Raw genomic sequence first — 25,404 nt, 5'->3', positions numbered from 1 at the left:
TTAATAAGGGGCCCAGCACAAACTGAAAATGCAGGACCACTTATTAAAAAATTATTAAGAATTTCAAGAGGGTAACTGCAGAGCTTTAAACCAATAATTAAACCACACTTAGAACCTTCTAAATGTGAAGTCTCATGTGACTCCACAAGTCACACATCCATGAAGCTGGCCCTGGCACCCACTCTAACAGGGTCCCTTGGTGATGATTCAGGTCTCTGTCTGTTACTGTCAACCTGGACTCTCTGCCCAGCAGTCCTCAGAATGTTTGGCTATTCTGCTTTCCCAGTGTGGAGTGGCCCAGGTAAATGGCCTGTGAGCCCTTTGAGGAAGAACTGGGAAATCGTCACTGTGAATACTTGTGCCTTCCTGGGCACCCAGCCTCTCTTTCAAGTGATGAGTCCTGGCACCCAAAACTGGCTCGGTTCTGGAAACTGGGCAAGGCATCCTGACTTTTCATTGCAACGACTGTCCTTACCCTCCATCCTTGATTTCTTTTGTTTGCACAGATTAAGTAGTACCCTTTTTGGCCATTTGTGTGTTTTTTCCCCTGAGAACACCACATTCATTAGCCATCTCCATAACCCTCTGTGGGTTGGGCCCTTGGCTGCCAACGCCCCCCCCATTACAATAATTGCATCCACCTGGCTTCTGATGGCTAAGTACTTCCACCTGGAACTCGTGTGTGTGTGTGTGTGTGTGTGTGTGTGTGTGTGTGTGTGGGCGCGCGCACACACACACACACGCACACACGCTGGCAGGAGCTGCCCTATCATCCTCATTGCTATCAGTGAGCCCAGTTCTGTAGACAGAACTTCATCCCTGGCCTATGGAGAAGAGCTACCACTGAGTTCTAAGAGATGTTGGTACCTTCTTACCAGCATAGTCCTTACTGCTTTGGTGCATCGTGTATACTCCGGCCCCTCCCAGGGAGCACAGTCATCTATGCCTTACTCTTCCCTGATCCTATATCCCCCCATGCTCACTTCTCTGAGCCTTGTAATCCATCTGTTAAGGCAATGCTGGCATTTTAACTTCACTTAATATGAACTATTGCTTTTACCTGGCTTCTTGAAGCCAACCTAAGAGTATGTCTGCACCATCTCCTGGGGCCTTGCCAGAGTGTTGAATCCTGTGTTCCAGGATAGTGGTCTCAGTAAACACCTTCTTATTCAAAGTAATGCATTGCACGCCTTGATCCAACACCTGCAGAAATCCTGTCCCCTGTGTTCTCTCCTGGCCCTGCCAATACCTGCTGGCCAGGTCCTGCAGTGCCATCTGTGTCTAGTCCCTTTCCTCCCCAGCTGAGTTACGTGGTGACTTAAACCTAGTGATTGGCCTAGTGGCCAGGATGGGAGGTTGGGGCAGATCTGGGGGTGGCACATGTTTTGCAGGGGAGCAGCCTCTGCATTGTCTTCAGAACGAGGGGGTAGTAGCCCATAATAGGCAACGGATGGACCAGTTCTGCAAGGCCTCAACCCAGATGCCCCATCCTACTCTTTGCCAACCAGGGCCCTGACCTTGGCATAGCAAACCTGCCTAGTTGGAGTGATGAACCTTTTTTGAAACTACCCTCATGAGAAGTTCTGAGCCTCATCCTCAGCTTTCTCTGCACCCCTACTGCAGGAGAAAAGAGGTTCATTATATGCTACCGAGGAAGCCTTGTGGTTTTCACACTTTGCTTTTGAAAATGGATTAATCACTTTTAGTTTTTTGCTATCTTTTTCCAAAGCATCAGTTGAGCATAGTAATAACCACTATTTCTGTCCTTTTAGCTTCCATTTCCTCCACGTTGTGCAGATGCCTGGTACGGTGCACCAGCTAGTATGTTTGCTGCCACCAGGGAAAGTTTCAACGACTGCACTGTTGTCTCGTGCTGTCTGTGCTCCCCCTACAACCAGCAATGGGGTTCCCAGTGCCAACCAGGTGGCGTGCGATCCAGCTCCCAGACCCATCTTAGCATTGCTTTCTCAGACCATTTCTGGCACCAAACTGTCTCAGGTTGTGTTTCTCTGCTGGCAGATTCGGGGACAGAGACCAGCAGGCAGGGGGCTGATTAGGGAGTACTCTTGCAATCAATACCTGTGGGAGGGAAGGAAAGGCGAGGAAAGAGATTGGGCAGAGGGAGAATTTGGTTGTAACAAAGGCCTTAGCTGACTGCACAGGGAGCTCTATGGCAGGGCTTGCCCTTCAAAATTGTCCCAAGCTGCAGCCAGGGTCCTCACCCCTGCAACACCATACCAGCGGTGTTGAAGCTGCTCTGGGAAGGAGCGTTAACTATGGATAAGGCAACTCTCTGAAGGTGAAGTGATTCTGAAGCAGGCCGACAGTGGAGAGCTGGCTGCCAGCAGCACTCCCAACAGCTGGGGGATAAATCCATATTCTAGAGGGATCTGGATGACTCATCACAGCAACCACTGCAGCATACTTTGTAGTAATTTAAACCCTGAATTTTAAACCCCAATCAAAAATTATGCTATAATTGAGAGAAGAAATGTGTGTTTGTGTGTATGAGGTTGAAGGATATAAAAAAGAAAATCTTCTTTTTATATAATAGGAAGCCAAGAGATTAGATCTAAAATTTTGTTTAAAAAAATTAAAACAAAAAATCTATGAAATAGGCCGTACAAATGGACCGGTGTAATTTACCCAGGTATTTCTGTCTTTCCTTATTAAGGATATTGCTTTGTCTACCCACAAGGAAAATATTATATTTCTAAAAAACTATTTTCCTATAATTTTTAATGATAAAGGAATTTTGCATCTAGTTTTTACATTTTCATTTTCCTGGACTGGAAGGTAAACCACCAATTCAGTGTTGGACACCTGGCAACCCTAGTGTCAGTGAAGACAAAAGGAATTGAACAAATCTGGTATATTTAGGAGGGACTGGTTGCCTCTTTCTTAGTAAGGAATAATTGCCAACTTAAAATTGTTTGACAGCTTTCAAACTGCTTTCACATCTTCAGTCTTCACTGAATTTCTCCAGTGTCAATGGAGCAGATGTTGTTATTCCCATTTGATGGATGAGGAAACTGAGGCTCAGAGCGACTATGTTTTACCAATAAAATCTGTATATAAATACTGGACATTAAATTCAATTATCAATGGATTTCCTTCATGTTTCAACTGTTTGTCTTGAATTTTAAAACAACTGCTGATAAAAAAGAAAATGTTTAAATGTTAAATTGTGTCACATGGCAGATATTTTTTCACTCAAAGGTTTCTAGGGTAGTCTTTGACAGATAATAAGCTTGTTCTAGAATAATTTCTTCAGGTTTCAAGAACACCATGTCAATACCCAGAAAAAACTCACTCTGCCTTTTAAAAGATCTAAATTGTATGAGCTGTCAAACAGCGAAGAGTGGAATTAGATAATTCCATTCCTATTGGCAAATGACATATAATTTGTGTTGGAGATTGTTGGGTGTAAGTTTAGAAGCTACAGCAAGACAGAAGTGTTTGGGCAGGTGGACGAGGCTCTGAAGGCTTGGCAGGATCTTAATAGTGGCAATCACGTTTAGTGCCGTATATGCTAGAGTACCGGGGAGAGGGCTGGGGAAGCTCTTAGTTTCACTCTGTGAAGCACTCTTTCCATAAGAATTTGCTGAACTCATTCAGAACTTCATGATTTGGTCCATTTATATTTTTACATTGTGGAATGACTGCAGACCACTTTGGTCCTTCACTTTTGCTGTAAAATAAAGTACAGGAGATCCCCAGGTAATGGACGAAATACGTTCCTGAGAACGGCTTTAGGTTGGATTTGTATGCAATTCTGATGCCTGATGAACAGCGCATATGTGGGAATAATAACAACAATACTATAATGGCTCATATGTAGTAATAATAATACAGTGTAATACTGTAATAATAATTTACAGAAACTATCATGTTCTTTCTTTTAATTCAAACTAACAACATAAAAACAATCTCATACAAAAAGTTTAGATAGAAGATAGGAGAAATGTCAAAAAAGAATATTAAAGGTTAACACTCACCTAATGTTGCATCAACATTAGGCTAATAGGAATGTTATGCTTAGTTTGATCTTCGAACCAAATAAATAAGAACCTTTCCATTTCAATAATTAATCCACTACACTGCTTAGTAATAATTGATGTTTTCATTGGAGCACTGCCTCTCACATGTTCCATTATTCTCACTTTATCCTTTATAATTATTCTGATAGTCACCCGACAGAATCCTAATGCTTTCCCAATGAATGATGGTGTCTGGCCTTTCTTCTAATGCTTAGCTATTTCTACTTTCATTTCCATCATAATCACTTTTCTCTTCACTGCAGGCTCATCTGGACTCACGGTGGACTTTAGCTTTGGAGGCATGGTCATAGGGTGAACATAGACTCACGAAATCGAATAAAAAAGTTAAGACAAAAGTGATAGTGTGCATAGGCAATCACATAAACAATGAGACTAGCAGCTTGCATAAAGATGCTGCACCAACGAACCACTTACACCATGTGGGCTTGTTTACATTCATGGAAGAAATTAGTTACCAAATTATTAATTTAATTAATTATAAATTATCCTTATGGGGGGCCTTGGGAATTCATTTGTAAGTATGGAACGCCATTAAGTCGGATCATCAGTAACCCGAAGACTGCCTGTACTCGTTTTTGTTTGCTTGCTCTTTGATGTCTTCTTTACATAATATAACATTACGTCGGAGCAAGTACTTACTAAGTGCATTAATATCAGGTCCCCATTACTTGCTAAACACTTATTTAGTAGATTACCAAATTCTAACCTTCATTGGTGCCCATAAACTTTCTGCAGCTCTCATGTAAGAAATTAAAATAAATTGGGAGCAGGTAGAAATAAGGTAGGAAGATACAATATTTTTATAAATTTCAGGCCTTGGTTTTTATGATAAATTATTTGGCTTACTTTAAAAATAGTGTGTGTGTGTGTGTGTGTGTGTATATAGAGAGAGAGAGAGAGAGAGTGAGAGAGAGGAGAGAGTTCATTTTCAATGGTACAAAAGAATCACCAGTGAAAACCAAGTCTCCTTCTCTGCCTGTCCCAGAGCTACCTAGTTTTCTTCTTCAGAGGAAACTAATTTCTTGTGTTCCCCTTTCCAGAGATACTTTCTACATGCACAAATCTATACATAGATCCTACACAAATGGCAGCTTACAACATATACTCTTCTACAATACATATCAGAATACAATAAAGCTACAAATTTTCTTTCCCAATGGGTAATCATCTTAAATAGAATGGATATACCATACTGTGTTTCATCATTGAAGGGCATTTAGGTGGTGTCCAATCTTTTGCTTTTAGAAGCAATGTTGCAATATAGTTTTCTCTTATGTTTAAATCTTTGCTACATTGGAATTTATTTTGGAGTAGAGATGAAGTAGGGATACAAATTTATTTTTTTCTAGATGGCTACCAAGTTATCCTGGCATGATTTATGGAATAATTCATCTTTTACTACTGATTCAAAAGGGCTCCTGTATAAGAAAAATTTTTATAAGTGTCTGAATAAATTTCTGGAATTTCTGTTCCATTTCATATATACCTGCCTATGCAGACATTTTAATTATTAGAATCTTATCATGTGTTTTAATATCTCATAGGGCTACTTCCCCTTGTTATTAATCCTTTTCAGAATTTCTCCTAGCTTTTATTTCTTTCATATGGCCTGTGGAAAATAGTTCCAGATTGTCTATTTCTCCCCAAATTTCAAGTGACTATTGAGAACTTGATATGTGGCTAATATCACTAATGAACCAAATTTTACATTTTAATTAATTTAAATAGCTACATGAGGCTAGAGGCTACTGTGTTAGTGCAGTTCTAACATATTCTTGTTTGCATATATTTAGCTTTTTAAATAGGAAATGTCCCATTTCAAATCAAAAGTGCAGTTTATTATATCTTAAACAAGAAGCAGTACAATCAATCAAAGTATGCGCCTAAACTATTGACACAGTTTTGCCATCTTAATGGTAGCTTGTGTATGCCAGCAGCTAAGAAGCCTGGAGAGTGAGTGGCGATGAAATCACAAAAGGCGTTTTTCACAGTTGTTGAGAATTGAATATTCTTCCTTGTAAAAAGTGGTCCAAAGCCTGAAAGAAGTGGTAGTCAGTTGGTGCAAGGTCTCGTGAATATGGTGGATGACAGAGAATTTTCAAGTCCAGCTTCTGTAGTTTAATCAGCGTTTTTTTGCAACATATGGTCTTGCAAGAGGATTGGCCTGTCTCTACAGACCAAGCTCAGCTGCTTAATTGCAAGCATCCTCATCATTTTGTCTAGTTGGTTGCAGTAGACATCAGTTGTAATTGATCAGGTTTCATGAAGCTGTAGTGGATAATCCAGCACTAGACCACCAAACAGACATCATTAGCTTTTTTTTTTTTTTTTATGAATATTCAGTTTTGGACAGTGTTTTGGCACTTCATCTTTATCCAACCACTGTGCCGAATGGTTGTGATTGTCAAAAAGAACCCATTTTTCGTCACACATAACAATAGGGTGTAGAAATGGTTTGCTTTTATGTTGTGACAGCAAAGAAAGGCAAGCTTCGAGATGATTTCTCTTCTGATGCTCGTTTAATTCATGCGGAAACCATCTATCCAGCTTCTTTACCTTGCCCGTTTGTTTCCAATGGTCCAGTATTGTTGGAATAGTAACGTCAAACCTTGCTGCTAATTCACATGTAGGTTGAGATGGATTCGCTTCCACTACAGCTTTCAGCTCATCATTACCCACCTTGGTCTCAGGTTGCCCACCCGGCTCATTTTCAAGATTAAAATCACCAGAACAAAACTTCTCAAACCATCGACGTACTGTGTGTTCATCAGCCACATTCTTCCCAAATACTTTGTTGATATTTTGAGCTGTCTGTGTTGCATTGGTTCCACCACAGAAGTCATATTCGAAAATAACACAAATTTTTGACTTATCCATGGTTTCATAAAAATTACTCTAAAAAATGTGAGAGATAATCACAAGCCAAAATGGGCATTTGAAAGACTGAGGATGTACCTTCATAATAAAAATAAAACAAGAGTGTCAAAGTGAAATGTCAGAGATAACAACTGTCAAATTTAGTACTTAAAGAAATTGGGCATTTCATACTTGATAATGCTAATAGAAAGTTTATTGATTTTGGAACATTAATTTTGTACCCAGCTCCTTAGTCAAGTTTTCTATTATTTGTAATAATTTTAAGTTGATTCTCTTGGGTTTTCCATGTATGCAATTATATAATCAGAAGGGATAATTTTACCTCTCTCTTCCCAATTAATATAACTTCTACTTATTTCTGCCTTTTAGTTTTACGGAAACAGTGGTGTGTTGACAACTTCATGATGTAAATTAATTCATTCAACAAACATTAACTGTCTTCTAAATGTTAGGTCTTAGAAGATACAAAATAATTAAGACATTCACTGCCTTCAAGAATTTGTAGTGGGGTGAAAAGGACTATCTCATAGGAAAGTGTAATGGAAAAGTGAGGCCAATTTGCCAAGGCCTCATGTTCAACCCATTACAGAGATATGCAAAGGGTTTTGCAGGGAGGCATTGGCACAGGTGCCTTAAGTGGTGTGTGTGTGTCAGATGGGAGGTGGAAGAGGAGATATGGATTTTGGATAAAGAAGACAGCAACTGATCTATATGTAAATATTTTAGCATTATATTTCTTTTTGACTTATTCAAAATGTTTACTCTTTAGCTATAGTATAGGCATTTGATAAAATATTTATAGGGCATATTGATCAAGCATATTTTGAAACTATATTTGTCTTTGGAAAGTGAGGGTTTTCATAAAAATAGCACATGATAAAAATAGAAGTGATATTTTCAACTAATGTTTAAGTCACCTGACTATCATGGTGGCAGTGCAATTTAAAAGTTGGTTGACTAATTTCAAAGTTAATTTTATAGTAGCCTTAATTTTTTTGCTAGTAATTATATCATAGTGGCAATTTATTTTGCCTCAAAACATGATCCTTTCCTCATAAAAGTCCTGTCACACCAGGAGGTTTTTTTCTGTACAAAACCAAAAGGATAAGCTTTTATTTCCTTTGGGATATGCTTAGCTAAATTGTTTCTTCTAGAAATGTTGAAATTTAATCAATCACCATGTAACCAAAAAAAAAAAAAACCCATCTAATCACCATGTAACCAAAAAAAAAAAAACCCCAAAACAAAAAACTAAAACAAAAACAAGTGTACATGTAAACTTTTTGATGATGCTAATTCTTTCTTTCTCTAATATCATCTGGGTCATGATTATAAAGGCTTCAGTATTACAAAAGCTCTAATTCAAGACCAACTTGCCAAATGGTCAATTTATCAAATTATATATATATATAAACCTACTTTAAAAACATTAATTTCTTATGAAATTTATGCCAATTTGCTGAGCTATACCAATTTGCTGAGGCTTCAATGTTCAGTGTATTTGGGAAATAGACATATCATGAATGTCAAGGATTTTGTAAATGTCCATGAAATAGAAGCATAAAGGGCCATGGAATGAATGGAAAATAATAAACATCTATCAAATTTGGTGAATTAATCTCACATTTCTTTATAGTGATCTTTCCAGGCTATGTTGAAGGTTTTGTCCCTTACAGAAAACTGTGTCTTTGTCTCTATAAATTGATACCTATTCAATGTAACTTAGTAAATGTTTCTTTTACTTTTTATGGAAATGTTAATTTCCCAAGCTTTTCACTTTTTGGATGCTGGAGCACTTCTGGAACGCTCAACTTCTATATATAAATAGGGGGCTTTCCCTAAAATGTAGTTGAAGTTGTTATGCATATGGGGAGAGCAAGTGAGAATGCAAATGTGAAATCCCTTCCAGGACCATTTCATCAGGCTCTCCCTGCAACCCTCTACCTCCCATTCAAGAACACATACCAGCGAATGAAGAAAAGTAGGAAGGATAGTGACTGTTGTATTGCTCAAGATGCGACATGTTGTGCTTCAGTAACATTCTACCCCAAATTTCAGCAGCTTAAAACAACAGAAGTTAAACAAGAGTTTTATTTCTTACTCATTCTACACATCTATTGGTTGGCAGAAGAGTTCTGCAAAACTTAGTCACTCAGGGACTTGGGCTGATTTTGAATATTGCTGGAGGGAAAAGAAAAGACGGTACCCACTTAGCAAACTCTGGCCCGGACACGTGACACTTCTACTCACAATGGATTGGCTGGAACCAAGCACAAGAACCCACCTAACCATAAGAGAGTCTGAAAGTGGAGAGAACTGGAAATATTTGACAAACAAAACTAATGATTACCATGGCTGTATTGAAAATGTGTTGAAAAAGCACTTTTGGCAAGAGCAGAGATGACTTCAGCAGAAATGGAAACAATGTGAACAAGGCTGGATCACAGTGTTGGCTATTCTATGATTATTCAAATTTCTTCTCCTTAAAACTCTTTTTCAATTTAATTCAATTCAATAAACATTGATAAATGCTTTATACAGCAAGATGCCTGGTTATACAAAGGTGGACAATAGCAAAACTGTAGGTATCACTGTTTCTTTTGAATGTTATACTCAGGTTACTTTGGGATCACCTTAAGAAAAACCAACAAATCTTTGACAATGGCCCCAAATCAGACCTAAGTATATATAAGCATTTAGACTATAATAATAGTGTGGACAGGTACTGGGTTAATTTCTATTTTTTAAAAAAGTTACATTCCTTCCTCATATCATTTATTAACAATTACTACAGATACATTTGACATATGACATCAAAGGCAAAAACCACAAAAGCACAAATAGATAAATTGGACTTCATTAAAATGAAAAAATTTATTGCTTCTAAGAAAACCAAAGAAAGTGAAAAGACAACTCATAGAATGGGAGAAAATAACTGTAAATCATATATCTGATACAGGACTTACATCCAAGATATATACATTTTTAAAGACCTCAACCTCAAAAATAAAAAGACAAATCACCAAATTTAAAAATGAGCAAAGAATTTAAATAGAAATTTCTCCAAAGAATATACATAAATGGCCAGTAAGCACATGAAAAATATATGCAAGATCATTAGTCATTAGATAAATACAAGTCAAAACCATAAAGAGAGATACCACTTCACACTCACTGGAATGACAATAATGAAAAAAACAGTCAGCAAAAAGTGTTGGCAATGATATGAAGAAGCTGGAACCCTTGTACATTGCTGGTGGGAATGTAAAATGGTGCAGCCACTTTGGAAAACAGTTTGGCAGGTCCTCAAAAAATTATATAGAGTTACCATATGACCCAGTGTCTTAACCTGTTTTCTGTGGCTATAACTGAATACCACAGACTGAATAATTTATAAAGAAATTTATTTCTTACAGTTTTGGAGGCTGAGAGGTTCAAGATCAAATGGTCACATCTGGTGAGGGCCTTTCTGCTAGTGGGGACTCTCTATAGAGTCCTGAGGCAGCACAGCGTATCACATGGCAAGATGGCTAAACTGGCTTTTATAACAGGCCAACTCTCATGAAAACTAACCCACTCCCTTGATAACCCATTAACCCATGAATGGATGACACCATTCAGGAGGGCAAAACTCTGATGATTCATTCATTCCCAATGTCCCACCTCTCAACACTGCTGCATTGGGGACCAAGTTTTTTATATGAACTTTTGGGGGACACGTTCAAACCATAGCACACAGCAATCCCACAACTGGCTATATATCCCAGCAAAATGAAAACACATTCGCAGAAATACTTGTGCATGAAGGTTCATTATTCATAATGGCACAAAAGTGTGGAACAACCCAAGTGTCCATCAACTGGTGATGAATAAACAGAATGTGATATATCTATACATTGGCATATTACTCAGCAATTAAAAACAAGAGATATTGATATGTGCTACCACATGGGCAGACCTTGAAAACATTATGCTAAGTGGAGGAAGCCAAACATAAAAGGTCACATACTGTATGATTCCATTTGTATGAAATGTCCAGAATAGACAAATTCATAGAAACAAAAAGTGAATTAATGGCTGCCAGAGGCTGGGAGAAGAGTGGAATGGGGAGTGACTGTTAATGGGCACAGAGTTTCTTTGTGAGACAATGAAAAAGTTCTGGAATCTAGTGGTGATGACTGCACAACTGTATGAAGCATAACACCAATTTTATTAATAAAACACATATACTCAAAAGGCTGTACATATAAAGCTAAATAAGCAGGAGGTCATTAGCATGGGATTGTTTCTGTACCCAGAGCTCTTGGGTAAGCACACAGAAACTTAACTTGGAAACATTTCTTGTAACTCACTTGGTTAAAAAAAAAAAAAAAAAAGCCTCAGCCAATCACTGCTAACCAGCTGATTGGTTATACAACTAGGGACCTTCCATCAGAGCATACCCAAATAAGGCAAATACCTCATCACACATGCCCAAATAAGGCAAACATCTAGCTGTAGCCAATCAGATAATTTCTCTACTTTGCTTCTGTGTTCAGCCCATAAAAGTTCACTGCTCATGCTACTAGGTGGAGTTCTCTGAACCTCTTCTGGCTCCAAGGTGCTGCCTGATTCATGAATTGTTGTTCTTTGCTCAAATAAACTCTGTCAACTTTATTTTTCTAAAGTTTTTCTTTTAACAATATAGTATTAGATGGTGAGATAACAAGTGTTTTTTTTCTTTCATTGTGCTTTTCTTTTTCTCCCCTCTTACAGAGAACATGCATTACCTTGTAATTAGAAGAAAACTTGTTAAAATCAATTCAAATTCAAAAGCTGAGATTGTGCATTCTCCTAATAATTTTTGAAGTGACCCAACACAGATTACATTCAGATGAAATTCTAGAATAAACAAAACTAAATTGTGCTAGGAAAAAAATCAGAAGAGGGTTGCCTCTGGAAGGGTGGAGGCAGAGATTGACTAGCAAGGAGCAAAGGAAACATTCTGAAATGATGGAAATGATAGTAATGGTCTACAGGGTGATGGGGTTTGTGTTACACAGGTGAATGGATTTTTAAAATTAAGAGAATATATACTTATGAGTTATGACATTTCATTGCATGTAAATTTTACATTAAAACTATAACCAAATATTGAACTCAAGTTAATGACAGGCATGTTGCACTAGTTGGGGAAGTGTGCTTTGAGATATATACTTAAAAATAGGGTGGATTAATGGATAAATAGAGGTAAAGGGATAGATCTGTGATAAAGCAAATATAATAAAATGTCAATGGTAGAATATAGGTGGTGAGTATGTGAGTGTCCACTGCTTTATATTTGAAAATTTTCACAATAAAACATTGGGGAAAAAGGAACCCAACATCGAGGCTCCATTACCTATCCCATGTCTCCCAAAACTCGATCTTTCTTACTTGTCTCTTTTCCCACTGCCTGTTAGGCATTCCCACTTAGTTGTAGAATTCATCTTCAGTCCCTACAAATTTTTCTTGCTTTCTCCTTTTATTAATGGTAACACCACTCTTCTAGTTGTGAACATTTTGCAGGAAAAAAATAATTTTTCTTTCCCCTCCCTTCTCCCCTATCCTCTAATCCAATTATGGTTTAAATTCTTCTAATTTCCACTTTATAGTATCTTACTTATTTTATCATCAGCACCACCTTCATTCTGCACCAAATACCTGGTTATCCTAGTGGCCATCTCCAAGAAGAAATAAAGTGGTATCACTAAAAAAATACTTTGCATATAATTTTAAAAGAAAGCTCTTTTTACAAGCTTGTCTACAGAATCATTCTGTAGGGTACCATATTAGAATTAAACTGTCCTTGGTTGTTTTAAGTCTTCAGACTCTGAATTCCAGCCTCATTTTCTTTTAGTTCGTGTGTTAATGACTTGAAACCAGTTTTGGATAATTTAGATGCATACTTCTCTACCACAGAAAACAAAGATATGACTTAAATTCATGACTACATGCATCTATTTATAGCTACAAATTACTGAGTGTTTTGCTTATTCTGTCAGACACCAAGCTAGGTGCTTTTAGTGCATCATTTAAATTTAATCCTCCCAACAACCCCATGGAGTAGGTATTATCCCTATTTTACAGATCAGGATACTGAAACTCAGAAAAGTTACACAGCTCATAAACGTCAATTAACAGGATTCAATCCCAGGTTTGTCTGACTTTTAAATCTGGTGGCCTTACCCCACTAGGAAACCTACTGGGAAATTTCCCACTATATCACACATCATTCAGCCTTAAGCATCTGTATAGATACCATGACAAGCATTTTTAATATCTCATTCCTGGTTTTCTTCTTCCCCACTTTTACTAGCACTTCACCAATTTCCTCAACTATTTACTTTTATACCATTGTAATAACATGTTTTTAATAAACTGCCTAAAATCCTTTTGGATTTACATTCCATTGAGGTAGAAATAAAGAGAAATAAAAAAGCCCTCTGAAATCGTGTAATTACTTTTACTTAATGTTGACTTTTTTTTCATGTTATTTGCCTTTATTAAATTCTCAGGTTTATGTTCTAGTGTGCACACTGCTTAAATTATGAAATAACTGAGGAAGGCCTATTTTAAACTGCCTCTGGTGCTTCTAAACACAATGAATAAATTTTACCCTAGGCTCACACAGAAAATGCACATTTCGCTTTGGTACGGATAACCAGATGTTTGAGGAAAGGGACGGGGATTAAAAATAGTTAATGAAAGTTCATAATAAAAGTGAGTTTTAAAATTCCATTATTTTCCTCCCCTGCTTTGAATGGGACAGTGTGGCACACAGCTTGCCAAATCCCAGGGTCTACCTATTGGTACCCTGTAACCGTATCTCTTTTCACTGTCCTTTAGATTCTGTTTAAAATCCTAAAGGTACTTGTTTACATTAGAAAGTGCAGGTTATTTCCTAATAGGAATAACCACTCTTTCGTCACTTTTACAAGCTACTCTTCTGTACAATGCTGTCTTTTTGGATGGGCCACATTCGTTGTCATGACAGAGGACCTAGTGTCAGCCATTCAAAGAGAACATTCTGCCTCCTTGGTGTCAAGTGATTTTTTTGGTAATGCCAAGTGTGGGCCAATACGGGACACTGGTTTTCCCACTTGTGCCTTGGCTCTGTGTGGTGTCAGGGTGCCAAGTTTTGTGACGGCACCACATTTTTTCACTCTGGCTTGTTTTTGTTGTTGATTCTAACTGTTGCTTTGGTTTTTGTTTGTTTGGTTGGTTTGGTCTTGCTAGGGCTTATCAAGGAACTCATCTTACACTTGTAGCCACCTTCACCTTTCAGAAGTGCTCTGGTCTAGCAGTTCTGCTGCTAACAATTTCAGGGTTTAATTAGCTGAGACACAAAAACCATTTGTCACTCAAATTCCCAGACAGTGACTTGGCAAAATGAGATCTACTAGATTTAGGGTAAAGATGAAGGGAAGAGAAAAACAAACTAGGTAGCATTTCCTGCTAGCTGGGTATTATTATGTGAGAACAGTAAGTATTTGACTTCTCTATTTCTAGATTCAAATTGTTAGTGCAGCTCAAGTAGAGATACAGGAACAAGAGAGTAACTATTCTTTGAAAAATTTTCATTTCAAATTATACATACATAAAAAATGACCAGGGCAAAGATTTATTTACTTGTGCTTTACATCATATTAGCTCCTTCAACTAAAATGGTTTCCTCTCGTTATAAAAGAATGTAATTCTCTCTCTTATGAATTTCTTCCTCTTTCAGGGATTCAGAGTCAAATTTATGAGAATACTATTGAGCCCAGCACATAAAGCTTTTATGTAAAGTTTATCAGATTATTTGGGAATAGGAGGATCCCAGGGAGGAGAGAAAATTATTAATGGAAAGTAATAGGCAGGTTAAATCCTAGAATAAAAACATCCCAGGGGTTCTGCAGATGGTTCTGCCTTAGTATTTTTTCCTCCTGTACTTCTTATTTAGAAAAGGTTTTTTCTTACTAAACAAAGTGAATTTCTTAAATAATAGTTCAGTTTTCTAATCTTCTGTATTAACAATATACAAATGCCAAATTAGAACCTGATCAACATGAGGTGACAATGGTGTTCCAGCAAAGAGAAAGAAAGCCAATGATAGTCTTATGCTGAGTAAATGCATGATTTCCATTAGATTTTGTCAAATATATTATACAGATCTCCATTAATATCTCTCTGGGATCAAGGAGCCCAAATAAAGAACACTTGTAGACAGTCAAGAGGGTAAGGAAAGCATAAGAAATCGAGAATCTGGGGTCAGGGAGGACCCTGCCATGGGCCTCCTCCTTTAGCATCGTCGCCAAATTATCTGCAAGTTTTTCAGATTGTGTGTTACTTGTGTATGTTGAACCCTTTTCACTAAAACCATACTCTACCATCTACGAGGTTTCCATTCCAATATGGTCTGTTAGTTTACAACAAATGTTTCTATGGCATCAATGAGCTCATTTGTGACCGATAAACAAGAGAATTAACTCAGTGTAACACGGAATTGTTCTGGCTCCTAGGCATGGGCTCTGGAATAACAGAAGTAAAATTTTAACGTAAGGAGTAAAGGAAAAAACTTTTCAGTCATTTTAGCTCCATTTTTAGAGAAATAAAAGGAGTGCCTGCACGTGGGGTTCCTCCCCAGAGCGGCATACCCCAGGTTTTGCATGATTCTGCCCCAGAAAGGTTGTACTTCCTCCCGTGCTCTGAGTTCCTCTTCCACCTGCTTTGCTCAACACTCAGAAGCCAATATGCCTACGTGATTGTTTCTGTGCATTTTTAATATCCCCTGAGGCAGCCTTCACCACAAGATGAGCTGCCAGCCTGGGCCATCCAGGTTATCTCTGGAGGTGCAATTATTGTTTCTGTTAGTGCTTTAGTTACAAAGCTGTGCAAGTTCTGAGTTTATCCCTGATCTTATTTTTACCGTAAGCTCTTGTTCTTTTTAATGAACAGTTTTGTAGAATGTATTGTTTTTCAGGAATACGTATCTTGTGTCATAGTAGAAATCTTGTACTTCGCACTTAAGTGGACGCTTAATAAATGCCGATAGATTATTTATAATTATCACAAGAATTTAAAATGATTCCAAGGAAAGACTGTATTGAGAATGAACCTAACTACAAGAATTGAGCAAGATCATTTGACTCTCTAGAGAACAGAATTTCTAAAAGTCATTTTAATTTGCATGATATATTTATCTCTATTGTTTTAGAGAAACAGAAGCTAACTTTTCATTTTCAAGGATTGACGAACAATCATTCACGAGTTCTTGAAGTTGAGTAACAGGAAACTGTACTTGTTTTTCAAACCACTTGGCAATTGTAAGAAGCTGCTGGTCACAAAATGCACGCCCAATGAACTGCAGTCCTATTGGCAGCCCTTGGTTTGAGAGTGCTACGGGGATACTCACTGCTGGCAATCCTGAGGAAAGGAAAGAAACCCATTAGTTGATTAATTCTCTGCACTAAAAGCAGAGACCTATTCCACTTTCCAGTGCTAGTAAGTATTTAAGACAGGATGAGGTTTAAAAAACAACAAAAAACATTATAATGCATATATACTTTTGTACCATGCTTTATTCCCTTAACAATATATCTTTGAAATCACTGTATCAGTTCACAGAAACTGTCTTCATTCATTTTTTATAGGTGTATAGTTAAGTACTCCATTGCATGGTTTTACCATAATTTATTAAACCAGTCTTCTATGGTTGGGCACTTAGGTTGTTGTCAATATTTAGCTATTTCATACAATGTCCCAGTGACTACCTTCTATACATGTATTTTGGTATTCTTGAATGTTTCTTAGATGAAGAGGGATTGCTTTATCATAAGATAAGTACATATGTAATTAGATATTGCTAGGTTCCCCTCCAAAGAAGTTGTACCATTTTGAATTCCCACCAGCAAAATGAATGCTTTATTTTCTTAAAGCCTTGCCAACAGAGTGTGTTGTTGAGCGTTTGAATTTTTGCCAATCCATTAGATGAGAAATTAGCTCAGGGTAGTTTTAATTCCAGATTTGGGGCAGAGAAAGTATAAAAACCCAGAACATCTTGTTATGCCATAAAACAAGGAAGTTTTCAGTAATTAACAGGACCAGTTTTAAAGGATACATACAACTTGAAGGGGCAACTATTGGCCAAATTTGGAACAATTTGAGCATCAAATACAATGATGACAGTAATTGCTTATAATATACTGAATTTAAAAAAAGGAAAGTTCTTCTTTAGAGAAACTGCTAGCTAATAAATGCAGAAGGAATTATAGAATTAGAGAAGACAGAATTTTGTAATTCTTTAAGTAATAATTAGTTCAGGAAAGCATCATCAATGGATGGTAAAATAATTGGGTTCAATATTATTGAGAAATAGGATATATACATGGTCTCAAAATGTCAGCCCATAAATTGCTTATAAATGATAAAAGGAAAACAGTACCCTTATAAAGAAAACATCTGGTGGTTATCTCCTTCACCAAGTGGGTCAACTTAGTTTCTAAAAGAGGAACAAACTGAATTTAACTATTTCCTGATGTGAAGAGTATGTAGTGTTGTAGTGTTCCTGCCAAACATGTTTCCCGCAGTCCAATCATGATGAAACCATTTGGCAAATCCAGACTATGGATGGGACACTCTACAGAACAAGTGTACTGGGCTCCTCAAAAAAGTCAATGTCATTCAAAAGAAAATTTTTAAAAGGTGGGGGATTTCTTGTAAGAAACTATGCAGGACAGAAGAAAGTAGCACAACATTTTTTAAGTGCTAAAGACAAGAAAACCAGAATCCTATACCCAGCAAAATTACTTTTCAAAATGAAAGGGAAATCAAGATGTTCTCAGGCTGGGCACAGTCCCTCATGCCTGTAATCCTAGTACTCTGGGAGGCTAAGGACGGACAATTGCTTGAGCGCAGGAGTTAGAGACCAGTCTGAGCAAGAGCGAGACCCTGTCTCTACCAAAAACAAAAAATTAGCCAGGTGTCATGGCACCCGCCTGTAGTCCCAGCTACTTGGGAGGCTGAGACAGGAGGCACTTGAGCCGAGGAATTTGAGGTTGCTGTGAGCTATGATGATGCCACTGTACTCTATCCGGGGTAACAGAGTGAGATTCTGTCACAAAAAAAAAAAAAAAAAAAAAAAATTCTCAGAAGGAAAGCTAAGCAAATTTGTGGCCAGCAGACCTTCCCTAAAAGAATAGCTAAAGAAATTTCTTCAAACAGAAAAGAGGTGTTAAAAGAGGAGGGAAGAAGGAACAGAGTAAACAAATGTATAGGTAAATAAAATAGACTTTCCTTTTCATCTTGAGTTTTCTACAGTATTTTAATTTAACTTTATTTTCTACATCATGTACGATGATTGAAATAAAAATTGTAACACAGCCTGATGTAGTTCTAAGAAAAACTAAGAGAGGTGGGGTGACTAATCTAGATTTTAAAAAGATACTATAACCAAATGTCATATATTAGGGGAAAAAATAATTTATAAAAGACATTTTTGGTACAACTGAGAAAATTTGACTAGGGACTATGTTTGGATTATTAACGAAGGAATGTTAGTTTTCTTACGTGTAACAAATGAAATTGTAGTTATGTGGGAGAATTTATTCTTAGAAGATTTGTGCTAAAGTGTTTGGATCCTAGGTAAAGTGTTATGATGTCTGAAACTTTCTTTAAATGATTCAGCTAAAAACAAAGTGTGTGTGTGTACAAAGAGAGAAAAAGAGAAGAAGAAACAAATAAGGCAAAATGTTAAAAAGAATGAATCCAGGTGAAGGCACATTAGTGTTCATCATACTACTTTTTTTTTTAGCTCTTCTGTAGGTTTGAAAGTTTTCAAAATAAAAGTTAAAAAAAAAAACCAGTAAGAGTATTGGTTCAGTGTGTATGTGGTGTGTGGTGAGAGTATGTGCACATGTCTTCGCATATACGCACACATACACACATTCCTTCCTAAACATTCCAAAAGGACAGGCTATCACTTTTAAGGAACAATCTAGCTAGAACTTAAGATGAAGACAAGGTTACCTGCCTAAGAATTTGAACAAAACCAAAATGTTTTTGAGGTATCCTTACCTGCCATATTTACAGCCTGTGTAAAAAGATCGCCCTGGGCACTTCGTGTTCTGTTGTCTTCTTTGATGAACTCCAAGTACGGTACTGCCTCACTCAAGGTGGTGGGAGTTAGCAAGACATCTACTCCAGAGTTAAAAACATTCACAAAGTCATTAGCAATGAGGCGTCTCACTTTCTGGGCTTTGATGAAATAATTCTCATAGTTTCTATGCGGAAAAAAATGGATGATATTTTAAGGACTTTTTGTATTTTTCCCTGAATCAATTCTCTTCCATTAGGCTTGATAAAGAACCACGGAATTCTTGAGCAGGCATCACTAAGATTTCTAACAACACATAAAAATGAATTCTGTTCAACTGTATTGTTATACTAGTTTGTATATCTAGAATTTAATCAATCAGAATTCACTATTAGATGCAATTCTATACATATAATCACAAAAAGTTAATAATTCCAGGGATATCAGTAACCCACAACATCCATTTTCAGGTGAGGAAAATAAAGCGCATAGCAATTAAATGACTTTCTAAAGGTTACAAAGCTAGACAGTGGTACAGTAGGTTAGAATTTTGTGTTATAATGCCTTACTTCATCTTTAATATAATGATAACTAATTATTATAAGGACTCTGAGGTTTTGTAAAATTCTAGCATGCCATTTGAATTAGTCACTGGGAAACATTCCTACAAAATAGGTTCTGCAAACAGAAGCCGGGGAAAGTATGCAGTGTTTGAATTTTGTATTTTATGGATAGGCATAGCCCAGGAATAGAAATGTGAAATTCAAGAAAGAATATTTATTTTACCAAAAAAATTAAGGAAAAAGCCAGACATAGTAGTGACCATAAATCAATGATGCAAGGATAGGGAAAAAGAAAACGTTTTAGATCCTTCTGAAGCTGTTAAGAAAGATTAGAAAAAAGAACTGTTCTAAACCTCAGTTTCCTCAACTGTAAAAATGGCTATAACAACTACAGTTCTACTGAGGGCCAAATAAAATAAGATAAAAATATAAAATCTTTTTTACTGTGAAAGAGTGCTACAGAAATGTCAGATATCCTCACTATCATTTGACTACAGGGTCTACAGAGAGATCAATGCATGCATCACATATAATATATGCAACAACTATAAATTGGTGGCTTAAATACTACACTAACAGCACTCTCAAAATCTAAATTTTATAATAGAACAAATACTTGTTATTTAAGAAGAGGGACCCTTAAGAGGTGATTAGGGTATGATGGCTACACCCTCATGGGTGGGATTGGTGCTATTATAAAAGGGCCAGTTCAGCTCTCTCTTGCCCTTCTGCCTTCCATTGTGGGAAGGTGCAGAAGAAGGCCCTCACCAGATGCCGGCCCCTCACTCTTGGACTTCCCAGCTTCCTGAACTGTGAGCCGATAAATTTCTGTTCATTATAAACTACCCAGTCTCAGGCATTCTGTTACAGCAGCAAAACTGAATGAAGATACCCTGCCTTCTTAAACAACTAGAAAACTGGACATAATACATGAAACAACATTAAACAACAGGCATTCTGGAGAAATACTTCCGAGAGACGGAATGCAAATGAGGTAACACATTGATTTCCCCAGATTTATGCATGGAGGCAGTTTTCAGGCCTCATTTCAGAGAAGGGACTTAAGTGGGTTGTGGTGGGTGTTCAATAAGTTAGAAAGACAGAGATCTGAAGTTCAGGGAGGTAAGGACAGCTAGAATTTGCAAAGCAGAGTACTGAATAAGAGAGTAGCACACAGATAGAGCTCAAGAGATCTGCAGAGATCCTTCGAATCTTTGGCTGAGTACTGATCTATACGTGCATAAGAAGAAACTTCCAAGGCTGGGGAAAGAATCACCAAAAAGTAGTAGGCCAAATAATTCCTAGAGCTCATACAGGGTTAGAAATATTACAGTTTGTGTTCCCAACAGCCAAAGTAGAAAGATCTCATATGGGCATATGGTGAAAAATTTCAAGGGTATCACCTTAAACTAAGGCTAAATTAGCCCTAGACTAAAGGCTGCTTTGGACTTACCCTAACAAAACTTAAAAGGAAGACTTAAAAGGATCCAACATATTCCAAGCAACTTAATTTTGTCCCAGAACAAATCTCAATACTGTTTAAAGGAACATAACAAAAATTCAGCAAGTAAGAATGTGAAATTCACAATGTCCAGGTATGTAAATGACCCATATCCGGGGTGAGGGGGAAAGCAATTAATATAAACAGATCCAGAAATGTTGGAATTAGCATATAAGAACATTAAAACAGCTACTATAAATGTACTTTATATGTTTAAGAAGGTGGAGGAAAAGATAACATGATAAAGGAACTAAAGGGGTAAGAAAACCTAACTGGAATTTCTAGAGGCAAAAAATACAATTTATAGACTAAAAAATAAACTGGAGAGAATTGGTACACAGAAAAAAGATCTGTGATTCTGACAATAGTGATAGAAACTATCTAAAGGGATGTACAGAGAGAAAAAGGATTGGAAAAGAGGAAGAAGAAGAAGAAGAAGAAGAAGAAAAGGAATGGAAAATCAGTGAGCTGTGGGATGACATGAAGCAGATTAATATACACATAAATGGTATCCCAGAAGGATGAAGAAAGGACAGAAAAAACATTTGAAGAAATAATGACCAAAATTTTTCCAAATTTGATTCAAAAACTATAATCTCATGGATCAAAGAAGCTCAACAAACCCCTAAGGAAAAGAAATATGCAGAAAACCACATCAAGTATTATCACAGTTAAATTTCTGAAAACTAATGATAAAGAGAAAATCTTAAAATCAGCCAAAGGAAAAAAAGACACATGATATAGAGAGGAATGAAGATAAGAATGACCACAGACTTCTCAGAAACTAAGTAAGCCAGAAGACAATGAAACAATGCCTTTAAGGTACTGAAAGAAAAAACTATTAATATACACTTTTATATCCAGAGAAAGTATCTTTTAAAATTAAAGGCAAAATAAAGACTTTTACATATAAACAAAAGTGGAAAGCATTCATTGCTAGCAGGACTGTACTAAAATATTAAAGGAAGTTCTTCAGGCAAAAACATCAGATAGAAATTTAGAGCTATATGATGGTGTGAAAAGCACCAGAAATCATAAATATGCAGGTAAATATAAATGATTCTTTTTCTCTCTTTTTAAGAGGAAATTATTTAAAGAAAAAAAATGAAAGCAAAAAATAGTTAAAAGAAAGAACAGATGGGACAAATAAAAAGACAAATGGCAAAAGTTTGATTTAAATGTGGTTCAAAAGTAAATATTTATGTCAATTAAAAATAAACTCTGGATTCCAAATTCAATAAATTTGTGTTTATTAAATACAAGGTAAGAGAAGAATAAAAATCCTATAGTGAAGTATCATATGAATAAAAAGTGTTAGGACTGTTTACAGTTCCTGGCATATAAGTTGACTTTTTAAGATAAGAAAAATAAGTACTCCAAATCTCACTTTTCCTATCACCCATGTCTACCCCCTTAAACTTAAACAAACAAACAAGCAAACAATCCCCCCCCATTCCCCCAAACAAATAAGTCCTCCCTAGTTGGAACTAACTCAGAAGCAGGGATATCAGCAGTAATTCTCACTTCCTTTTATCAGTACCCCCAACTGGTGACCATGGAAGATGCTTTCAGATTCCTCTTCCTCAATTTCTTTTTATGCTGTTACAATGACCTATATAATTCATCAACTTGTGCCCTGAGATATATATGATTCTAATCAGTAATATTTGGCAAATGTAACATCTTTAGCTTAATAAAAGTTTTTCTTTAGAAAACTTTTAAGCAATATTTCATTTTCTTTTCCTACTACAAAGTCATTACAAGCATCTGGTAAATATGGATAAGAATCTTTTAATATGGAACATAATCAAATAGTATTTTTAGAAAAAGTAATCCTAGCTATTAGCCCTGAGAAGATGCACAGATGAATAAAATGCTTTCTGCTCTTGAGGGCATGGAGAAAACTTCCAGGAAGCTACTCATCACAATATCCAATCTTACTTTTTCACACTTCTCAGGTCCTCTTACACAGACTTGATGGTATGGAAGACAAATATGATTCACAAGATTGTGAATAAACTTATAATGAAGACAATCTAAGTAGGAGTCATAGTAATTTAGAATTATTTCTTGGAGCAAACAGATACCTAATACAAGGAAAAACTAAATTGATTCACTAAATTTTCAAGAGACAATAATATAATTCCCTGCTTAAAGCTCTTATATCAATAAGCCAATGTGGCAATAATGGCCAGGGGACATTTAATGAGGCTAAAATCTGTAAGGGCTTCCTACTCACAGTCATCTCTCATCATCTGTGGGAGATTGGTTCCAGGACTAACCCTGGATACCAAAATCTGGGTATGCTCAAGTCCCTTATATAAAATGTATGCATATAACCTGTGCAAATCCTCCTGTATACTTTAAATCACTTCTAGATTATTTATAACACCTAAAAAAAAGAGTAAATGCTATGTAAATAGTTGTTATGGTTTTAAAAATCTGTATTACTTTTTATTGTTGTATTCTTTTTATTTTATTTTTTGAATATTTTTGATTCGTGGTTGAATCAAAATTCTGTAAATGCAGAACCTATGGATCCAGAGGGCTGACTGTAGTTTGTACTAATCATTTAGCTAGAGTGTCAATTTTTTTTTTTGTTTTTGAATACCAGGAACCAAAAGTGCCATAAACAGGCCTTTTCTAATTCAAATAATAAAGACTTTGTTTCTTTAGTAAATACCTTAACTTAGAAGACCTGACAGACATGCTACTACTTTACTCTTGAGGTTTCAAGAATAGAGAAAAATTCCTCAACTAATTGACTTACTCTTTTAATAAGAAAAAATTTCCTGAGAGAATTCTTCCTCTCACCACATCATTGAACCCTTCTCGTCTAGTTGCAGCATACATAGCTTCAGTGGACACATCAATGTCACATCTGTGACCTGAAAACAAAGAGATAAACATTACCGGAAAAGGAAGTACAGTTTTGGCTAAAACTAGGCCTTGATTCACATTTTTGTGACCAATACTAAAATTTAAGAAGCTTTACCTTAATAGTTCCTTTGCTCTACCTGCCTTGTAACTGACTGACCAGTCATGGAGAGAGAAGAAAATAACCAAGAAAGAAACTTTATTTGTTTACTCTCTCATTCATTCATTCAAACATTTATTGAGCTCCTTCCCTGTGCCAGGCACTACATTAGCTGGACTGAGCACACAAATGTAAGATACCATCCTTTCAAGATGGTCACAGTCCAGAGAAGCAAACTGAACACAGAGATATTTATGATGAATGACAAAGGTAAAATGATTCACTGATTTACTTTTCTGAATCATTACCATTATCTCAGGCAATAATTTTTTTTGTCACTAATAAGTGAAACTTTCAAATGTTTGAGACAACTACGGTAAAAATCCAGAAAACCCACCATCTTACCATATTCTAGCCCATCAAATCTTGCCATATTCGATGCCACTTCTGATGTGCACAATACGTGGTAGCAGACAATTGAATAACTGGTGTGGGGAAGGGATACATCAATTACTTTGGCTCCCTCAGATTTAAAGAGGTCAGCGGCTTTGGACCAAAGAGATCGTACTTCACTTGATAATTCTGGTACAAGATATTCCTTATAGGAGAAAGTCAAGATACAGAAATTGGAACATCTGTATAAGTGATTTTATAAAAATTTGTACTCCAGAACTTTTGGTAATACATTAGAAAATATGATAAAATTGCTGGTAGGTAGCCAGAAAGATTGAACTCATATAAGAGTGTTTATGGTATGACAAACATAGTACTAGATATTATGACCTAGATATAACAATATAAAACATTAGAGATCTGATTGGGGAACATATTTGTTAAATGTTCATGATGTATCAGATACTATGCTAGATGTTTTTCAAAGGTTCTCCCATTTAATGCTTTTAACAAGCCCAGGATATAGGTATTTTCATCCTTCATTTTATTAATGAAAAATATTCAGATGAGAGGTTAAGTAACTTTCCTAATGTTACATAGCAGGTAAGTAGAGGATCTTGGATTCCAAACTAGGTCTGTTTTAAAATCTGTTTTCCAAATGCTTTTTTTTTTTGGAGACAGAGCCCCACTCTGTTGCCCGGGCTAGAGTGCCATAGCGTCAGCCTATTTCACAGCAACCTCAAACTCCTGGGCTCAAGCAATCCTACTGCCTCACCCTCCCAAGTAGCTGGAACTATAGGCATGTGCCACCATGCCCAGCTAATTTTTTCTCTATATATATATTTTTTAGTAGTCCAGCTAATTTCTTTCTAGTTTTTAGTAGAGACGGGGTCTCACTCTTGCTCAGGCTGGTCTCGAACTCCTGAGCTTAAACGATC

At 36.6% G+C, this 25,404-nt stretch overlaps 1 protein-coding gene across 1 annotated transcript in view; it reads right to left on the bottom strand.

Moving 5' to 3' along the window:
- Window positions 1-16,143: 16,143 nt before the first annotated feature.
- The window catches only part of QRSL1 (glutaminyl-tRNA amidotransferase subunit QRSL1), a 28,497-nt gene continuing 19,236 nt past the window's right edge, over window positions 16,144-25,404 (bottom strand). Inside the window, exons 8-11 of the mRNA XM_069488177.1 lie at window positions 24,479-24,671; window positions 23,867-23,984; window positions 19,014-19,219; window positions 16,144-16,364 (exon numbers count right to left, since the gene is read on the bottom strand). Of these exons, the coding sequence (XP_069344278.1) occupies window positions 16,144-16,364; window positions 19,014-19,219; window positions 23,867-23,984; window positions 24,479-24,671 (738 nt within the window). The remainder of the gene's footprint in view (window positions 16,365-19,013; window positions 19,220-23,866; window positions 23,985-24,478; window positions 24,672-25,404) is intronic.

The sequence above is a fragment of the Eulemur rufifrons genome, chromosome 15 (genome assembly GCF_041146395.1).
Source record: "Eulemur rufifrons isolate Redbay chromosome 15, OSU_ERuf_1, whole genome shotgun sequence".
NCBI lineage: Eukaryota > Metazoa > Chordata > Mammalia > Primates > Lemuridae > Eulemur > Eulemur rufifrons.
The sequence above is the reverse complement of the archived record's forward strand: the minus strand, read 5'-3'. Positions and strand labels throughout refer to the sequence as shown.